Source organism: Puntigrus tetrazona, chromosome 5 (assembly GCF_018831695.1).
Source record: "Puntigrus tetrazona isolate hp1 chromosome 5, ASM1883169v1, whole genome shotgun sequence".
NCBI lineage: Eukaryota > Metazoa > Chordata > Actinopteri > Cypriniformes > Cyprinidae > Puntigrus > Puntigrus tetrazona.
In genome coordinates this window covers 9442381-9462857 of record NC_056703.1, presented here as the reverse complement: position 1 = coordinate 9462857, position 20477 = coordinate 9442381, and the positions used below count along the sequence as shown (strand labels likewise).

Here is a 20477-nt window from a genome sequence, read left to right as displayed (position 1 = left end):
GCATAAACTGATGAATACATCACAAGGAAATGAACTCGGTCATGAAATGGCTCCATAGATTCAGCATCTTGTATTTGATGTAAGGGTACATAATAGATCTTACTGCAGGCAGTGGGTGATTACTGTTAAATCACCTCCATTTGCATTCCATCAGTAGCCACATAAGAAATCCCAAAGAAGCCAAGATACCTCCTCTCATTCTTCACTCTGTTACATTTGTAACTCATTTACCTTTAAGCATTGCTGGGGGATTGACCTCCAGGGGTTAGGAGGAGAAAAAGTGATAAATATTGCGCTAAGCTCTCGATTTCCTCTTTTAACCCCGTGCCCTTGCTTTGTCTGACCTTCTGACCCTGATAAATGTGTCTGATGTGTTGCAGGGGAGTGAGGAGGGAGATGTGGATAAGAACAAGTGCTGTACACTGTGTAACATGTCCTTTACTTCAGCGGTGGTAGCGCAGTCTCATTACCAAGGCAAGATCCATGCTAAGAGGCTCAAACTTCTGCTGGGGGAGCAGCCTGCCATAACAGCCAAAGGTACGTGCTGCTCACACAAACACACACGTAGCACTAAAATGTTCTCTGGGAGGGTGTTTACGTATGAGGAGATCTGTCGGAGATGAGTGTCTGTGGCTGGAGGATCAGGGCAAGGCGTTTGAACGAGCCGGACACTCAGAGCTTTGCACTGCACAGCGTTGCTCACCGCCTTCTTGCCTACAGGGGTAATTGACCTAAAAATAAGGCGGAAGAGTGTGTCTGTCTGCGATTTCTTAAAAGGAGCTTTACAGAAGCAGCCGAGTGAAAGCAGCGAGTTTGAGAATGCTGTTGTCACACTGTCTGCATATTTGTGTTTATGTCTGTGTTCATTCTTGCATTAGGTTTCTGTCGTGCGGTGCTCTGCTGTGCATGTTAGGTTCCTGACCTGTTTTCAGCACAATAGCAATGAGCAGGAAACACTCTGGGATCTGTGGGCTCTTAGAAATCCTTCACCCGTAGGAGGATGCAAAAAGAATATACAGTGTGTACAGTTGAGAGACTTCTTGTGTCATTTCCATTTCATCCAATGGGGAGAGAGGCTGCAGCGGCTCTCAGTTCAGTTCATCATCCGTTAGTCACCAGCTTTCCTACTGGCTGTGCCTGTAAATGGCCAATGTGTTTATTAATTACACTCTTCGCTGGACAGCTGTGCCACATATGGCATAGTTAGGAGGCCCACCACATCACATCTAGTGTTTAGGATCAATTACACAATTCTAACGCTTGAGATGGAGCCACAGTCTGCCCACTGTCTATGTCAAACTGATGTAATCTAATAGACATACAAGGCAAACCACTGTGTCTCCTGTGGAATATATTATTATTGATATAAAATGTGATTTTTTTTTATTGAGATGTATTTTTGTTTTATTATGATAATTATGATGATATTATTATTATTTATATTATTATTCTATGTTATTATATTGATTGATTACATTAGATTTTATTATAATAAATAAATTATAAACTAAAAATATATAATTTATTATTATGATTATTATTAGGAGGTATTTGCATTTACAAGTTACATTGATTTTAATAATATACTGTATACATATATATATATATTGTCACGTTCTCTGGACTTTTGTTATTGTTTTGTCTCGTGCCACATGCTCTGTGCCCTACCTTCCCTTTGTGTTTATGGTATAATTGTCTTCAGCTGTGTCTCGTTAGTTTAATCAATTACGTTGCATATTTAAGTCCTGTGTGTTTGTCTTCAGTTTGTCCGATTGTCGAGGTTACTTGGTTTATGTCCTGTCTGCTTGCCTGTAATTATTATTATTTTGCCCATTTGGAATTAAATCTGTTTAAGTTTATTTTTTTGTGCCGTGTGCTTAGTCTTGCGAAAGCGCGAACGTGACATATATATAATAAATTAAATAAATAGTAAAAGTAATGTTCAATTAATAGAAATATAAAAATACATTTAATTTAGAGTGATTCATATTCTATGATTTTTATTATAATTATGCGTATGCTTTTTCAGATATTACACATTTAGTATATTAATAAAATCTATTTAAATGCTAAATAACTCAAAATAATAAGGAAATTATTATTTATTATTATTAAATAGGTGAATCCAATAAACAGTAATATTTACCATCGGTATTGTAATATTGCTTTTTTTTTGGTTTAATATTACTATTAAAATGAACTCCTTGATCTTATCACCATGATTGGATTTATTTTTGATAATGGCTGAACATTTATCTTTTACTTATCACCCTCATATTACTGTTTAATGGTTTTGTGTTGCCATGTTAATTTAAAATTTATAGGTTCATTCTTTTCAGTCTGGTTGTAAATGCAAGGCTATGTAGCATATCTGGCTTAAAATGAATTACCGCTGTAGTCTTGTTTTTTTCTTTGCTCTCTCCGTCTCTCTTCTTGTTCCTCCCATGTTTCCTGTCACTGACTGATGCCATCATTAGCTGTGCCATCTGCGTCTGATGGCTAGAGACAGACGAGGCTTGTGTCCCACTCCGAGGGGATTGAGGCAGACCATCAATCCCTCTGACATGTGGCATACTGAGACAGACTAGCTCAGGCCCAGCTTAACTGAGCAGAGAGTTCTCTTGAAACTCAGTAAGCCTTTCAGTGCCCTGGCAATCTGGGGACAAACTGTAAACATGTTGCAGTGCCACTTCAACATTTGTTCTCCGTAACCAAAATGTGCTGTGGCCTCATTTATAAAATGTGGTGCAGAAACATCCTAAATTTGATCTTACGATCATTTCTCAAATATGCATACGTTTGATTCATAGCATATCCCTTTCTTTCAGACGTGAAATCTATGAATCGCACATAATCTTAAACTTGTGCGCAAATTCATGGTTTCAACTCTCTGCCCATAAACAACTCCTAATTAATGTCTTTAACATATAAGATATCACCAATCATTGTTATTTAGAACAGTGAGCTGCAATAAAAATGTAATAAAAAGTGAGTTCATATGCTTAGACCCAGACCCTAAACTAAGATCAAATACGCAGGTCCCTGGTGTTTTTAGAGGGAAAGGTGCGTTTAGAGGGAAAGGCAAAAAGTGTTGTTACCAATGTACTGTTACCATTCTGAGGCTTGTTACATGTGTAGTTACACAAACATTAGAGCTGTAGATACTTTGTATTTGTGTGTACTTACACATACACATCTAATTACTATGTAAGCACACGGGTATTAGGGACACATAAAGCGGGATGGGGAACAATTATTTAAATTCTTAGAATTGTAATGTTTGTATTCATTTTGGTTTAATTTCTGTAAACATATAAAAAAAATTTAAATGTTGCGTGATCATATTATAATGAATTTTTATTGTTAAGTTGTTTACTTGTTTGATCTGAACTAACTCTGCCTTTTCATGAGAAAGCAAAAGTCTGGGTTGGCTTTTTATAAAATCATTATCACAGCAACATTGTGACTTTAACCACAACAAAACATTTCATCATAATTTTAGAATTGAACCTAGAGGATGCATATTAAAGTTATGCATAATTGGAGGTATTTCATGTATAATTGAAGGTATTTCTGAATAGCTTAATAGATCAAGTCATTTAAATCTAATTTAATGGCTTTTAGAAGTTGTGTGATGTGCTAGGATTTCAGTGGCTCTAGCGCAGTTTGTGTGAAATAAAATCAGGCCATTGAAAGGCCAACCTTATTGATTTCTGCATGACACATGTAAGTGACGTTACTGAGTGAACGAGTGGCCTGAGCTCAGCTTATCTCCTGGGAAACACTATTGTTTCGACCGGATATCAGCTAATAGCACAAACCACCCTGTCTCTTTCTTCTCCTCCTCCTCCTCTTTTATATTCAGTAAGACAAATGAGAAAGTACTGGAAGGCCATGTGTATTGACCTACATGTACATTTGTTTATTTATACGTGACATTTAAGGCTACTACATCCATCTTATTAAATAACTCAACATGGTGTTTTGCAGTCAGGTCTGGTTGCCTGTGAATTATTTTACTACAATAAACATTGCTTCTGAACAAATATGGGACAATTCTATGTTGTTTGTACAAATGTGTGTATAGACTAGATATACAACATTTAAAACTGGGCAAGCTACCTAATTATAAATTATAAATAATTAATTTTTCTATTTTTAAGCCTTCAAAATCTTCAAAAAGCTTTATTTTTTATTTTTGTGAGGTGTTTAATGTTGTAAAAAATTGCTAGATGAGATTCAGCAGTGAGAAAATTGTACAGAAACTCCAATGAGGACTTTTTAGAGAGGAAAGCCAATAACTGCAAGGATTTAAAAAAAAAAGGAAAAAAGAAATAGAAAGAAAAAAAGCCTTTGATCTTGTTCTGGTTGATCCAGAAATGGAATCTCTCAAGCTATACACCTTCATTGCATTAGGATAAGATTGTGTGTAAAATGCATCTGTAGTTTGTGCCATATTTTTGTGCAATAAAGCTGTTTATTAGGTCCTAGCATGATTGGTGTATGGGGGGGAAATGTATTAGTAATTTGGTTACAATGTAAATAAGACAAAGATTAATTTACACAAATGTAGCTATACATTCAATTGAACTTTTTTTCTTTTTTTGTGTAAAAAAAAAAAGTGCATCAAATAGTTTCTGTTATGCATATACTATATGGTAATTTGTTAAATAAGTTATTATAAATTTTCAGTCAGAAAGTCAGAAATGATATAAGAGGTAACATGAGGGCAGCATAAACTTAATAACTAGGCCTGTATGGAGTCTACAGCTGTAAATTTTGACAAAGAATAATTTCAAAATGTATATACATAATGCCTTGCATGTTTGCTTCTTCAATATATCAGATGTTCTGAAGGATTTCCCCCACAGTTAAATGTGATAAAAGTGTGTACATTCAGACCTAACAACACACAACAGTTATCACTAGGAAATCACATAAAGTTTTGTGCATATGACTTGTGCAGGCTTTCTTCTTGGATGAATGATCTCTTCGAAAGTCTCTCTCCATCTTTATGTCACCCAAATCCAGTAGCTGTCTTTGTGCCTGCAGTAAATCTCCTGATAGATGACTCTTCCCTTATTGCCTAAACTGTCACCTGGAATTACCTGAAGTTTCTCTGTTATTTCCTCCCACAGAATCTCATTAATGTTTGAAATCTCCTGCCTGGTGGTGTCAGACTATTGTTTGTTATAAAGAAGACAGGAAATGCATTACCGATGAATCTTTTTCACTGCAGCGGTGGTCATGAACTGAATGAAACCAGCATTGAGACTTGCGCGAGACTTGAAATCATTTCAATCAGTGCACCATGAACATTTCGTTGTTGCTTTTTGTTGCCACTGTTCTCGACCTGCTATCTCATCCTCTGTTCCTAATTCCATTTCAGTTACTGTATATATATAGCCTTTCCTTAACCAGGGATACTCGGGAGCCTTCTAAGTGATTTTAAAGTGCTTTTATGCTGCAGTAGGCAAAGGGCAGCAAATAAATGGAAGGATGGAGGTATATCTGTCTTTTGGGGAAAAGACATGCTCATCGCTCCTCCCTGAGCTTGCGAATAAGAGGCACAGTGGGGGAGTGGACAGTGAGGTGCTAATGATACACTGAAAGAATGTAAAAGAGCTGATTTTATGCCCAAAAAAGAGCAAGGAGTAACTGTTCTGAACAAGGTTTTGGCCACCCCTGGTGACCATGAGAACATTAAGTAAAACTGTGATAGCAGTAATGAATGACTTTAGTGTCACAGGCCTGTGGCACCAAATTTCATTTAGGCAGTACAGAAGGACTATTAAGGCAGAAGTCTGGTTGCAGTAATTACATTGGGTGAGACATTGCCGTCTGCATTGAGAGAATAGTGATGGTGAGTGATGGTGTTATAGGGGACATTCCGGGGGAATATATTCATTTATCCTTTTGTGAGGCTCAGTGATTTAGCTAAATATACCCAGGGAATTGCTGTGTGATATTTCTAGGACTTCTCACTGCCACTTTATCCTCATGAAAGGCAGTATATATGGTTAAAGGTTTGGGGTCAGTAGGTCTTTTTTATTTAAAAGTAAGAGTAAAGACATTTATAATGTCAAAAAATATTTATATTCCAAATACATGCTACTTTTTGACTTTCTATTCCACAAATAATCTTTAGGAAATTAATAACACAAAAAAATTTAGCAGATAAATAGTTATCACTAGTACTTGTAACAGAAGGGGCTCAGACAACAGGTAAGATAAAGGATATTTGTAGATTAAGCTGGAGATGTTGAGAGTTCAATGATAGTTCGCAGGAGAAGATCTTGCAGTAATGAGTCTTTGTAGGTAAATCGGATAGCACACACCTCAGCACACAAAGGCACTGGAGATACTTGGAGGACTGGAAGGAACTCAGGAGACACTTGGAGAACTAAAAGGAACACATGAGGTAAGTAAAAAGGTAGGTAATATAAGCACAGTGAGTTCTCTTCATAGGTATGAGATCGGACAAATGCCGAGGGTGAGATGTGCTTTTATACTTGGTCTTGATTGGATGAGTGGATTAGTGACAGGTGCAGGTGATCGTTGTGATTGGTTGGTGACTGAGTCTGGCCGATTCATGACAATACCCCCTCCTCCACAGTTCGCTCCTGAGGACCCCTGCATCGTGGTGACCTACTTCTGCCCTGAGGTGCAGGAACATCGGATGGTTGCCTAGACCAGGTGGAGACCAGTGGAGGCTGGTAACTGAGTGGGAGGGAGTCAAGTGGATGGATGGCGTAAGGAGTTCTGAACCCAGAAACTGGTTCCAGGAATCCTGGTGGCCATGGCAGGAGGTTTGTAGGAAACACCCCACCTCTTGTATCCTTCCTTCTGTTTATCCATTTGCCTGAGGGTGATATCCAGAGGTGAGGCCAATGGTCACACTTAGAAGCTTGAAGAATGCATTCCATACTCTGGAGATAAACTGTAGTCCACGATCTGAACCAATGTCTTTGGGAATGCCGCAGAATTGGATAGGTGTAACCAGAGACGATTCGGCACAGGCAAAGGGAGTAGCTTGCCAGTTAGTAGATGAGGAGGGCTTTTTGTCTGGGCATCCCTGAACAAACCTTCCTACATCCCTTGCCAAATTTGGCCACCAGCAGAGAGAGGGTTGTGTTCGCCCCTGGGTGGCCAGTGCCTAGAGAGGAGTGAACAGAGTGGATTAGTATAGTGGGTTGGGAACATGGAACGTATTATCGCTGACTTAGAGGCGACTGAAGAAGTGGTCCATTGGATGGGAGTGACAATCATTTCTGATGGGATGATGGGTTCAGGGTCTTTATCATTCTCCATACAATTGTGAATCTGTGACAAGGTGTCCGCTTTCACATTCCTAGGACCTGGACGATATGAAATGGAAAAATTTAATCTGGTGAAGGAGAGAGTCTACTTTGACCACAAAAGGAAGATCAGGATCAGGAAGAACCAGGAGAGGTGCACTGGTAAATGCTTTCTTGAGGGTGGTGTAAGCTTTGCCTTGTCCATTTGACACCAGAATGGGAGATGTTGTACTGGAGGAGCTGCACTGTAGGTTGGTGGAAGGTGCATTTCTAAGCCTTGAGGTAAAGCTGGTGTTCTCTCTGCCTTTGAAGGACCGCCACAATGTGGTGGCGATGTTCAGCCATACTTCGGGAATAAATGAGGATGTCGTCGATTTATACAATGACAAATCTGTGGAGGAAATCCCAGAGTACCTCATGCATAAAGTCCTGGAACACAGAGGGGGGCATTGACGAGTCTATAAGGCATGACAAGATCACAAAGGCAGTCTTCCAATTGTCCCTCCTCACATATCCAGATGAGGTTATATGCACTGTCTAGCTTAGTAAAGATGGATGCTGGGACAAGGGGAAAGGGATTCCTTTTTTGAGCAGAACACGTCCCTGAAGGGGGCATACTAGGTGGGTATATCCATGAATCTCTTTTCTACTGGACTTTCAATGATTGTAGAATTCACTTGCAGTGGTTTAGAAGAAGAACATGGAGGGGACGGTATATTCGAGAAACAGTCCTTGCCCCACTTAAAGACTTTCAGACAACAGGTAAGATAAAATATGTTTGTTTATTTACAACACTTTGTAAGCAGATGTCAGTCAAGCCGGAGATGTTTCAGGTAAGTTAAGAGTTCAATGAGAGTTTCAGCGGAGGAGATCTTGCAGTAATGAGTCTTTGTATCTTTGTAGGTAAACCAGATAGCACACACCTCAGCACACAAAGACACTGGAGATACTTGGAGGACTGGAAGGAACACAGGAGACACTTGGAGAACTTGGATGAACACAGGAGGTAAGTAAACAGGTAGGTGCCATTAGCACAAGTAGAGCAATGATAGTAGAGCAATGTGAGTCCACTTCCTATGTACAAGATCAGACTAATGCTGAGGGTGAGGTGTGCGTTTTTATACTTGGTCTTAATTGGGTGATTGGATGAGTGACAACAAGACTTTAAAACTTTTTGACCTACTTCTAAAAACAAATTTATAGATGTCTTTGTAAAAAAATATGTAAATTTAGAGCCATTGCTCTGGCACCGTACAAACCCTTCCAGTGTGAATACTCTGAGGAGACTGCAGTTGCAGTAACAATGTATTTACATTGACATGAAGCTAATGCGAAAAATGTATGGCATCTTAGTACACAAATATAACAATAAATCAAGATGTTCATTCTATTCCATACACAAAGCAGTTGTCATCATGTGACACATGGCTTAAAGAGAACAACGAACACAAGTGCAAATAATCTAGTAAATAATATCAAAAAGCTCGGTGACCCTGTATAATACATGGCAAGTGCAAAATATCTGTGTTAAAATAAAAAATAGTTATCTTATATTGTACAGGGATGGTGTTGGTCTTGTGTTTATAGGAAACTAGAAACCTTCCTGTTTTTCATTTTGATGGATGCAACTCCATAAACCCCTGAGCTTGTAAATCAATACCCCAGTGTTTCAGTGCTGGATTCTGCTACTATCCATTGTGTTATACTGCAAGAATCTGTCAGATACTCCAATAACGGCAGCTAAGGCTTAAGGAAGTTTTAGAAATTACACATTATTTACTATACTTTACTGTCACATTTACTAAATTTGTATTTGCTTTGCACTTTTAAAATTTGTTCTTCATAGACAGCTAAGCCTTGCCACACATTAAATGCTATGTAAATTTCCTGTATGACCACACAGGATTAATTAATTTAATGGCTTAAATGCAAATGTATTGTCTTTCATTGTGCCAAGAACTCATAGGCCCAGCAATAAACAACATTTCTTTTACAGAGAATGATAGTCAGTTATATAAACTAGATTAAGCTTTCTCAAAATGAAGTTGCCTGCTCATGTACTGTCACCCTCTCTTGTGGCAGCTCATTTATCTTCTTTAAATTTTCATCTCATTTAGCATATTAATTTATGGTATCAAATTATATTTTTGCAGCAGTGGTTGTTAATTGCCTAAATTAAATATTGTGTCCAAACCAAAGCATGCATTATACTTTTATCAACCCCGCTGGAAAAATGTAAAAGAAAAGTGAAAACAGATTGAAGGAATAATGCACGTGTTTTGGCAGGGTATAAATTTCCTGGCACAACAAGAGTACTTTTCAGCGCGTCTCTTTGTTCATGGACGTCCCAGTTTTTACAGATATGCTAATAAATCAAAGCTTTGCTGAAAGCTTATGTGGAGTCTCTTTAGCCCCTGTTTATGTATCAAATCATATATAAAGTTGTAAATGTAAAACAAACTCTGTCAAAGATATTGGGTCAGTTCGCTCTCACCGCTCATTGATACCTATTAACACTAATAAACTCAGACAGGAAGTGGCTCATTCTTTCCAATTGTCCCTTCTGCCAGAAATTGGATGTGTGGTCAAGGCTGAACAGAGCTTTTGTAAACATTGTCCATGGCAGAGTGGACAGCCACTGAGGTGTTAAACTGATTGTTTGGCCTGACATTATGATTCTCTGGTGTATTTTGTGCTTATTCTGTCTGCCATCCATGCACAACGGTAAATGAGTAAAGAACCTTGGCTTTGTGTGTGTGTGTGTGTGTGTGTGTATGGGTCAAATGCAGGGCTGTCAGAAACAATGCAGAGCATCATCTTCCTGATAAAGTCACTGGCAACAGCTTGTTAGTTGTGTAGCAGAGGACACATCCAAACACAATGATGAATAAAATCTCAGTAATTGGGCTGTTGCTGTCAAAATTGGAAATAATGTACGACTAGAATCACTGAAGTAAACAAGAATAAGACATACTTTAGTTTGTTTCATTTGGTTATCCAAACAGTAAAATGTCATCACATAGCTGAGAATAATTTGTTGTGTGAGTTTTCTTTTGCTTTCTGAGCATGTACTTAGAGAAAATCCAAAAACCTGGATTGCTACTAGGATCCAAAATTATACACTTAAAGCACCAAGTGAGAGTAAAGCATGGCTTTGGCAAGTGAATAAAACAAAGTTTGTTGCCAGTTGGCAGATCATTTTATTAGAAATGGCAACATTACATGATTTAAAACAGATTGTGTGCCCCTTGTGATGTAAGCAGTAGAATCAAAGCAGTACAAACTGTATAACCTTAACACCGGCCCTTACCTCTTCATCTAGAACAAAGGCATTTTTCTTCAGAAAGCCATGTTGTGATAAATGTATAGAATATTCTTCATGTTAAGCTTCTTAAACGGCAATAAAAAGAATAACTGTAACCATAGTGTTGCAAATTAATTAAATTTGAATTGTAATTATACATAATTTCCTCCAGTTTGCAGTGAATTTCTCCCCCCAATATATAGTGTCTTGGCCATTGACTAAAGTTTTATATAGCAATCTACAGAATTTACCATCTTGTACGTGGATGCTAAACACACCTTCCCAGCATATTTTGCTATTGCGTTTGAATCTGAAGTCTTAAAGGGGTCATGAATTACCTTTACTTTTTATTTTGTACTATTCTCTGATGTCCACTTTAAATTAACAAGATTTTAAAATGTTTTAATAAAACAAATTGGTTCAGTATAAGCTGTTTTTAGCCTAACAAGAAAGTTTTGAGTTTTAAACAGGATGTTTTATAGTCAAAAGATTTCTCAGTGCATGGCCCTTCTGAATATGTAAATATAAAATGAACCATATTTATTTATTTTTTTCTGTTTCTTCAGAGGTGACACCCAGTCCAGTGAAAACACCCTCCTCAGAAACCTCACCTGTTAGCTCGACCCGTCAGCACCGGGATTCTGATCGCTACTGTCAGCTCTGTAATGCTTGGTTCAACAATCCTGGAATGGCTCAGCAACACTACGACGGCAAAAAGCACAAGAAAAATGCAGCACGAGCAGACCTACTGGAACAACTAGGGAAAACTTTAGACATGGGAGAGATGAAAGGTACAAACTTAAACTCTCCTAATGGCTGTTTATGGCTGCGAGATTAATTTGGCTGTTATTCCATTAGATGATGGATACTGAACTGCATGATAAAAGATTTGTATTGCTTTACTGTCCTGCAGATATTTGACGGAAATGAGAATGCTGATTATATTGGCCAGTGCAACTGCTTAGAAATGAATTGGTTATGCAAAATTACTGTGTCATATAATTAAGCTTGAAATGACTAGGTGTGATTACGTTTAATGGTAATTGGGGTTTACGCAGAAATGGATTGAAGGTATGCAAATATTTTCCCTATGGTTTTTCATAAAAACATTTAAATATTTTACATTAATAATATATGTTTTGCTAAAATAACCAAGCCCAGAAGTATTTACAATGATGTCTAAAAGTCTAAAGACCATTCTTCAAAATGGGTGTGTTTTAATTTTTTTCTTATTAAATATATAAAATATCATAAGCATAACAATTAGAATGAAATGTAGCACTCTTTGAGTATCACTTGATCAGTGTTCAGTAAACAGCTTTTTTGCTTGTTTGAAAAACCTATGTTTTTGGCTACAGTATTTTTTTATTTTAAAATTTGTAATTTTGTTAAGAATTAAATTACTTTGTTTGTTATTTGAGGTATGAGAGCTCTGTGAGGTCACAAAGATTGACCTCTGTTGCTCATGTTATATTTCACTGTGCTTTTTTATTGAAGGCTATTCCCAGCTCAGAGCAGTAGTTGGTGCCGTGGGGCTCACTTCCTCAACAGATTAATGGAAGCGCTCACATAATACAATAAAACTTCTCGATGTGTCTTTTACTTCCCTTGCCTCTTCTCAAGACTGAGCTCTAGGAGAATAAAAGCAATAGGTTGCGTGTCCAGGGACTTTGATACAGGCTATTAATTTCCGAGGGATGAAGAGCGCGCTCTCCCATTGTCTCATGGCTCACATTATGTCAATAACAATTACAAATAAATTTTCTCTCAGGTGAGAGGGAAAGAGTTGAGACCAGCAGTCACTGCTGTGAGGACTCCCACTTCCTAGCAGAACTATTAAGTAACATGGGATGCTTGAACTCATTAGAGCTAAAGAGATTCAATGCAGTGCAGATCAAAGCTTTGGAGAGATTGGTGCTGTGAGACTGAGATGAGCACTCAGCTCATCCCAGTGGTTGGGTTTAGTTTGTTTGGACTGAAGGTTATCCCTAGCTTAGAGTGATGAATGGTGAATTCAGAGTAACCTTGTTAATGGAAGACACACACAAGACTTGGCCAGGCTCATAGTGACTATTACTCTGTCAGCACAAGATTAAAATGGAAAACAATTAGGCTGAGTGCCCAATGAGAAAATATACTGGAGATTTTTACTTCACTTGAGGATAGAATTATCTACATTTCCAAACATCACAACAGATTTATCAATTATTTTAATCATTAATTATTGTGCGCTCTCGTTTCAAAAAGCATGACTTTTGCTACGGTTTAGAGGCCAAAAAAGAGACTCTCGAAAACGCTGCAGACCTAGTTTTAGTTTGAAAACTCTGGCATTGTGTTTCAGTGTAAACAGAGCATAACAGAGACCTTTGAAAATAACATCTTGCTTGTTGTTGTACCTGCATTGGTAGATTCCCCATCTGATTGCTCAAAGCACGTAGATGCATCCGTGAGCTAAATAATACAGCATCTACCTATACATATCTATGGTTGTACACACAGATTTAAAACTAAAACGCACTAGTGAAAAGGGGCCTAAAGAGATTAAGGTAAAATTTTAAAGTAGGAGAGATCACTGTTTTTGGTACACTTTTTCACTTTAACTGTAAAACAAAACAATTGTGGGTTTTAAACTACTCTTTATGGTAAAAACACTAAATGTTTGTGTGGTTTCATTCCTCTTTTGGAGCAAAAACATTGAACATTATGAAATAATTTTGCAGTAATTATTGTTACCATTTCATCACTCAGCCCTAATTGTCCACCATGACTTACAACTTAAATTGGTACTAGGTGTTACAGTTATCCTCGGCCCCTATATATATATATCCATTTTCAGTTTGCATTTACTACCACACACTGTGATTTCAGCATCAGGAAGACAAAATGGACCTACAAATGGCCGGACGGTATACTGCACCACAGCTGATCTTTCACACACATTTCCTCTTCACTGGGTTAAGGAGGGAAAAATGGATGGGCCAACCATCTCTGCAATTTTCCCCTCGGCTGCCCGTTCTCACTGTCTGCCCTGCAAGGTCTCTCACTAATGTCACCTAGTCATTACTCCAGCCAGCAAATGTCACCATAGACACCGCAACGTTCGGTAGTATGCCTCTGATGGCTTCTCTCCAACGTGATTATCAATTAGTAATGATGTGGCAAATCACCCTAACGGCCAGAGCGAGCGAGAGAGAGAGAGTTTGGCAGAGAGGAAAATGTTGCAGAAGAACTTGCTGTCTAATTCATCGGGCTGGGAGCTGCTGGTGGCAGGCTCATCTTTCACACAAAGCGTTAGCACTTGCCTCTGTCTCTCTTTCAGTATCCATCCCATGTTTTCTTCTCTGTCTGTCTGCTCGCCTTAGATTTTTCTGCATTTTTCTCTGTTTGCATATATCTGTCCCGGGCATCCTTTGAGTGTTGTCTGATGTTCAGAGCATCAGAGAGGGAGGCACGCAGTCACACTTTGAAGACTGCAACATCATGAAATATTCATAGTTTTTCTGTTGAGCACTATGTCTGCGTGGTTTCTCATGAATGTGTGTGTGTTTGTGTGTGTGTGTGTGTGTGTGTGTGCATGGCACGTTTTCCTCTCCTGCTGCTTTGAATTGCAGCACCTTTTTATTTACACAAGAGGGGCAAAGTGTTACTTCTGTATTCTGTAGATTTTTGGGAGGGTAAACATCAAGTGGTTCTCCTGCATTTTTCTAAACTGTAGAAAAGGGTGATACCAGTTGAATGTTACAACAAGTACAGTATGTATACTGTATGCTGATGATGAAAAAAGCTCAATATACAAGGACAGAAATACATAATGATTTAACGCATATTACATTTAAAATATTTTATCAACGATTGATTCAAATAAACATTTAATTCAGATGAGTGAAATAAGCTGTCAGGTATTATATACATAAAACTATGTATACATTATAGGTAAATACATTTATCATTCATGATGTACATGTACAGATGTTATTTAAATACGCAGTACATTTATACATATATATTTATATTATATATATGTATTAATTATATATATTTACATATATACATTTATACAATATATACATATTTATATACACACATTTTTATATATATATATATATATATATATATATATATATATATATATATATATATATATAATGTATATTATGTATTATATATAATTAATAGTTTTATAATAGTTTTTTTTAGTACTCGTTTTATTCATATATTTTTTTACTTCATATTTATTTAATCTTTTGTGGATTTTTGGACTTTGTGAAGTAATGTGCGTCTAAAGCCTGTCAAATCTGTGTTTTTCAGCGGTGAACTGAAGAGCAGACCTCATTTTATGTCTCTGCCTCTTTTTTGCTCTTCACTCTCACTCGTTTTCCTCATGTACTACATGAGTGTGTAGTTGCTATTTTCACCCTCACATTCATCCAACCCATCCTTTTAACACTTAACATTGCACACTGAACAAAAACCCAACTCATTAGAGGGCCAATCCATAGTCATTTTGAAGGAGAGGCAGCAAATGGGGATTATTTTTCTCTTTCTCAGCACTCGGTGGAGAAAGTGGAGGAAGCCCTTGTGATTTGATCCGACATTGTGATGTGTTCTGCTGGAATTACAGATAGAGACATTTTTCTGCCATTCTGTCTCACACAGCTATCATAAGCTATCATAACATTTAATGTTTTTAAAATATGAATTACTACACAAAAAACTTTTTAATTCAGTCTGTGTACTCTTTTTACAAACACAAAACCTTCCAAATAGTAACATCAGAATGAGGTTTTCATCATATCTTCAATAAATCAGCATGATAGTTTGCTTGGTCTCGTACAGTTCTTTTACTATTAATTTAGCAATGCAGTGACCAAAATGAATGTTGAAAACTGGATTTTAGTTGATGCTTTGTTTTGCCTTTGAGGAAAAGAGCTTCCATTTCAAACAAGTTATCAATCAAGTCCGTTTAGCTGCCCTCATTTTAACAGAAGATGCTGATATAATTCACAATGATATGATTTCAGTAGTGATTATGGATCTTTTGTGTCTGTGTGTGTGTCATCACCAAGCCAATCCGGCAGTGCCTGTGACAAATTCCATCTATCCAAATACAGTCCTGCTGGTTAATTGGAAAGACAAGTCTGGAGATATAATTTGGCTCGTCTGGTAATCAGCATCTTCACTCCGAAGGACTGTGCAATTACATTCTTCTTGCCTAGTGCTTCAGTGTAGAAGCCATTAGTCTTATGTGCCACTCTGAAGACGATCGAGGAGTGTTGGTGGTTGTTGCGATTTCATGCTAAGGTGTTATCTGTATTCTTTTGGGCTTTATTGAAATTATTGTATTACTCTTGTAAAATTATTTTGGAAAGGCAGAAGCATTACTTTATTTTTGCAGCTTCAGTGTCCTCGAAAAAGATTTAATTTAAGATATCTTGCACCTGCAATTGTCAGAATTAATTTAAGGTTAGTTCACCCTAAAAGTAAGATTCTGTCATCCTTTAACTCATTAACTCATCCTTACATTGCATTCTCTTCTGCAATAACACAAAAGAAAGTATTCTGAGAAATATTTTAATGTATCTTTACACAGCTGGTCACTAGGATGATATCCTTTCAAAATATTCACCCTTTTCATTTCGGGTGAACTATATAATGTACTTTTATCACATAACTGAGGTACTGTAATTATTAGTATGAGAATGTAATCTGAAGATGCTAAATGAATTGTGCTGTATTATATGTGCACTGCTAAATATGGGCACTAGCCATGGGCTTTTTCAATTTGATATGGTTGATATGTTTTCTTCTGGAGCAGAAGTGGATCAGTTTTTGCTGAATTACCCACCATTTAGATGCCATCTGCGTGACACTGTACAAATATGGCCATATTTTTCTCATTCATTGTTGTTTAGCATATTTTTGCTCATGTTTGAATTCACAGCAGAGCTGATGACAAATTGAGGCAGAAACATTGTCTATTTACAGTGCAAACATGCTGATTCAAGCCTGTTCGGCAGGTTGATAATGTGCTGAGTATGACAGGGTGTTGTGAATATGACTTCTGCCCTCATGACCACTGCCAATATAAATGATGTAGTAGTTGGAATATCTTATACTTTTTCTATAAACATATGCTTAGGTTTTCTGGCCCGCTAAGAGAATCAAAGCAAGATCTGTGCTGTACCATCAGGCAGACAGATGCCTGGAGGAAAAAATAGATGAACTTGCCTTAAAGTTCATAAATGATGAACTTGCAAGAGAGCTTGTCCTATAGAGGCCAGATTGGAAAAGCATGTGTGCATGCTAAAGCATTTTACTAAGTAGTAGTAGTAGTAGCTTTAGTAGCGGTAGTAGTAGTAGTGTGTACATTTGTATATGTATGTTTGTATTAGGGGTGTAACGCTACACTTATTTGTAGCAAAAATTTGGTTTGGAACATGTGTGCTGAACAAATCAAAATTCAAATGGCGTTTTTACACTCTTTGATGTGACGCAAGAAAATTGCTGTATAACACCTCAGTTCAAACAGCAGCGGAGTGCGTGAGCGCTCCTTCCTCCTTATTACTAGTTTTAATGCAAAATATACATAAATGAGCATTTCACCTAAAATTCTAATTGAGTTGTTACATCTCACGTAACAACTCAATTAGCATTTTATCCATGGAGAGACATCATTAAAACATCTTGTACACAAAATGTCAAGTAGCAGTTCCTTTACCTCAGGGAAGTCATCAGCCAACATTTGAACAGCACTGTTTATACAATAGCAAATTAAAAATGGCCAATGAGCTAATGTTTACCTTTTTTTAAAAAGTCCAACAGCACTTATAGTTGCTCCTCAATAGTGTCTGTTGAAATTCCAGCTGTGGTGATTGTTTCCTTGTGTCTTATATGGCTATTGATGGCAAAATGAAATGACTCTCAGAGTGTAATGATTAGTGACTAATAGTCTGACTATTATTCCAACTAAGTTAGGTTGGATAAACTGTAGGATCGACAGATGGGAATCTCACTAAGTGAGTATGTCCCAAGGCATGTCCCAGTTCAGTGGTGTTATGATCCCTGACGAGACCAGAAGCCAGAGGAGGTGATAATATCCCTGAAGGCTTCATTAAACTTTATTGTGCTCTAGGAATTCTGCAAGCTGTTTATTCCATTACATCTACACATTTTTATTCTAAATAACACTCTTAGCCAAATGGTCAAAATTTATTTCCTCATGCAAATTTGTACATTTCTATTTAAGCGAGTCTTCATCTGCATCCATATACTATGATAATAGGTGGAATGTGCTCTGTTAAAATACAGCATATATGCTGTGAAACAGGGATATCAAAGAGGCAATATTCCATCTTATTTTTTCCACTTGTGGTTCCTCCGTTCCTATTCGGTGGATATTCTGTGCTAACGGCAATAAATCTGAGGCAAGGGTGACACCGATGAGAGAGACCTCATGGGAGCTGCACACTGGTCGACTCTTCATTGCTCATGTGTTCCGTGGGCAGCGCGACAAGCAGAACGGATGGCTAACATTGATGGATGCCTGGGCGGTGCTCCATTATTTCACCTTTTCAAAAAGCATTTGAGAGGCGGCCCGTCAAAAGGCCAGCTGGGAGTCACCACAAGCTACACGGCTCTGCCACATCCTCTCAATGTCAGTACCCAAGAGAGACTGCGTCTGGGGAATAAGCAAGCGGGTGTATTTATCCCACCAATAAAATATACCAGCTAAATGCAACAGCTGACGATATGGTCAGCTTAATTGGCAACCACAAAGACTTTTTATGCCGAAATTTCTGGCCAAAAAATCAGTGAAGAAACACAACAAAAATATGCTAATTCTTTCTGGGTCATCAGTCTGAGACAAACCATGGGCACAGCGTACAAATGTTAAACTGCTGAAGTCAAAAAAAAATTTTTGTGTATGGCCATGAATCTAGAAGCTTTAAAAAGTTGTTGAGGGAAAGGACATTTTTTGCTGTGCTTTTCAGTTTCACTGTTGCTGATATGATTAGCAAGTTTTAAAAACTCCTGCTGGCTGCCCAGTGGCAGAAATAATCACACTCTGGGGTATAACACAGATAGACACAAGGAAGACTTTGTTCCTGGTCTGTCGGTGTCAGGGTTTCTTTTTTTTTTCTGCCAACCTGCTGTAATACAAAATATCAACAGAGGCAGCAATCTCTAGATGTATGAGAATGAGTAAAATTAAGCATGATGATGAATCAACAGTACGACATTAATTTCTCCATGCCCTTCTCCTGCGAACATTGTTTATGGGTTTAACTCAATTTGGAGAGGAGGAGATTGCAAAGGCCATTTTTCAGCTGCAATATCATTAGTGCAACATGACAGCAATTACACGGGACGCTTAATCCATATCGGGGGTGCAGGCGGCAAACAGCACTGATAGAGAGCCAAAGTGCTGCTGTGTCACGTTAGCAACAAGCTTTTTTGCTGTCCAGAGTCAACACACAAATAGGCAGAGTAGAGTAACTAACTACTTTTACATTTTCCAGCAGTTAGAAGTGTGACAGAATGCTATATTACTGTATTTTTGTCACATTTTATGTTACAACAAAGACTGTGATCAGATGTGCTGTTTTTTTTTTTTGGTCTATATATATATATATATATATATAATAAATATGCTTGATTACCTAAATAAACAATTCAGCATTAAATAAATGAGGTTTAGTGGTATTATTTTTTTTAAATTAGTAATTTAGCTTTCTGTTTTTAATCTAAATTAAGCATACGTTTCAGTTTATGTTAAATGTATAATCTGACTGTTTATAAACTACTTCCAATTCTGAGCAGCTTCCCCACTGAATCATAATATGAAGTCATATTTCGTTTCAGTCGTTTCACGCTTATATTTTTTTAATATCTGCTCGAGCATCACGGTTCATGGTTTCCGCTCTCTTGCCCTTACGGGTGCAACAACATCAGTAGCCCAAGCTGGATTACAAGCCACATGGCCTTCTCAAATATTTATAATGTCACTTGAGACACACACACACACACACACACAAGAATAGAGGAACTTGTCTCATCTAAGGTCCCCCTCCCTAGGCTCCGATCACATTTCATGGAGAGACCTTCCATTGTAATTTCATAGTTGTTCTTAAAAACACAAATAAATAAATAAATAAAAAGGCTTGACATTTCTATATTTATATCTCTTTAATTGATTCTCTCTGCACACACAGTCCCTCAGGGTACGGTAATCAGGAGAGTTGATCAGGCAGAACTGCGAAACACAACCGAGCAGTGACCCGTGTTGAGCCTCAGCTGACTGAGAGAGATAGAGACCAGCGTTATCTCATTCCCCAGTTAGTCCTTCTGTTCTCGGGAATGACATGATAAGGCTTTATTGACCACTCTGCTTTCAGCTGAGCGTGGCGCAGAGGCCGTGGACAAAAGATAGTCATAGGATAGGCATGTAATTATGATTCATAAAATAGTTTTTTCTCTAATTGTTGTAAAGATGATGTTATTGAAAGGCATACGCGACGAGATTTCACAGCTGAATTTTCTTGTGTCTCTTTTCCGTGTAGGTTTAAAACGCTGCTACACATGCGACGTCTGCAGTGTCACGCTGAATTCAGTGGCACAGTATCATGCACACCTGCAGGGCTCCAAGCACCAAAACAAGTAAGTGTCAACATGCACCTCATGCGCAAAAAAACACAAAACAGCTTGTTTTTTGAGGTTGTTTTTAATTTATACAATATGTGTTTTTGTATTCTTGTTTAATAGCAATAAAATAAATAATAATAATAATCATTATTATTTTTTAATTACTAAAATTTTGATATTTTGTAAATAAGTTTGTAGAATAGCTCAAACATTCTATCCATCTAAATGCTAAA

The 20477-nt window shown here is 37.5% G+C and overlaps 1 protein-coding gene across 1 annotated transcript in view; it reads left to right on the top strand.

Moving 5' to 3' along the window:
- zmat4a (zinc finger, matrin-type 4a) overlaps positions 1 to 20477 on the top strand; it is a 63726-nt gene that overhangs the window by 31793 nt on the left and 11456 nt on the right. The window contains exons 4-6 of the mRNA XM_043238276.1: positions 381 to 537; positions 11169 to 11393; positions 20163 to 20259. Coding sequence (XP_043094211.1) covers positions 381 to 537; positions 11169 to 11393; positions 20163 to 20259 — 479 coding nt within the window. The remainder of the gene's footprint in view (positions 1 to 380; positions 538 to 11168; positions 11394 to 20162; positions 20260 to 20477) is intronic.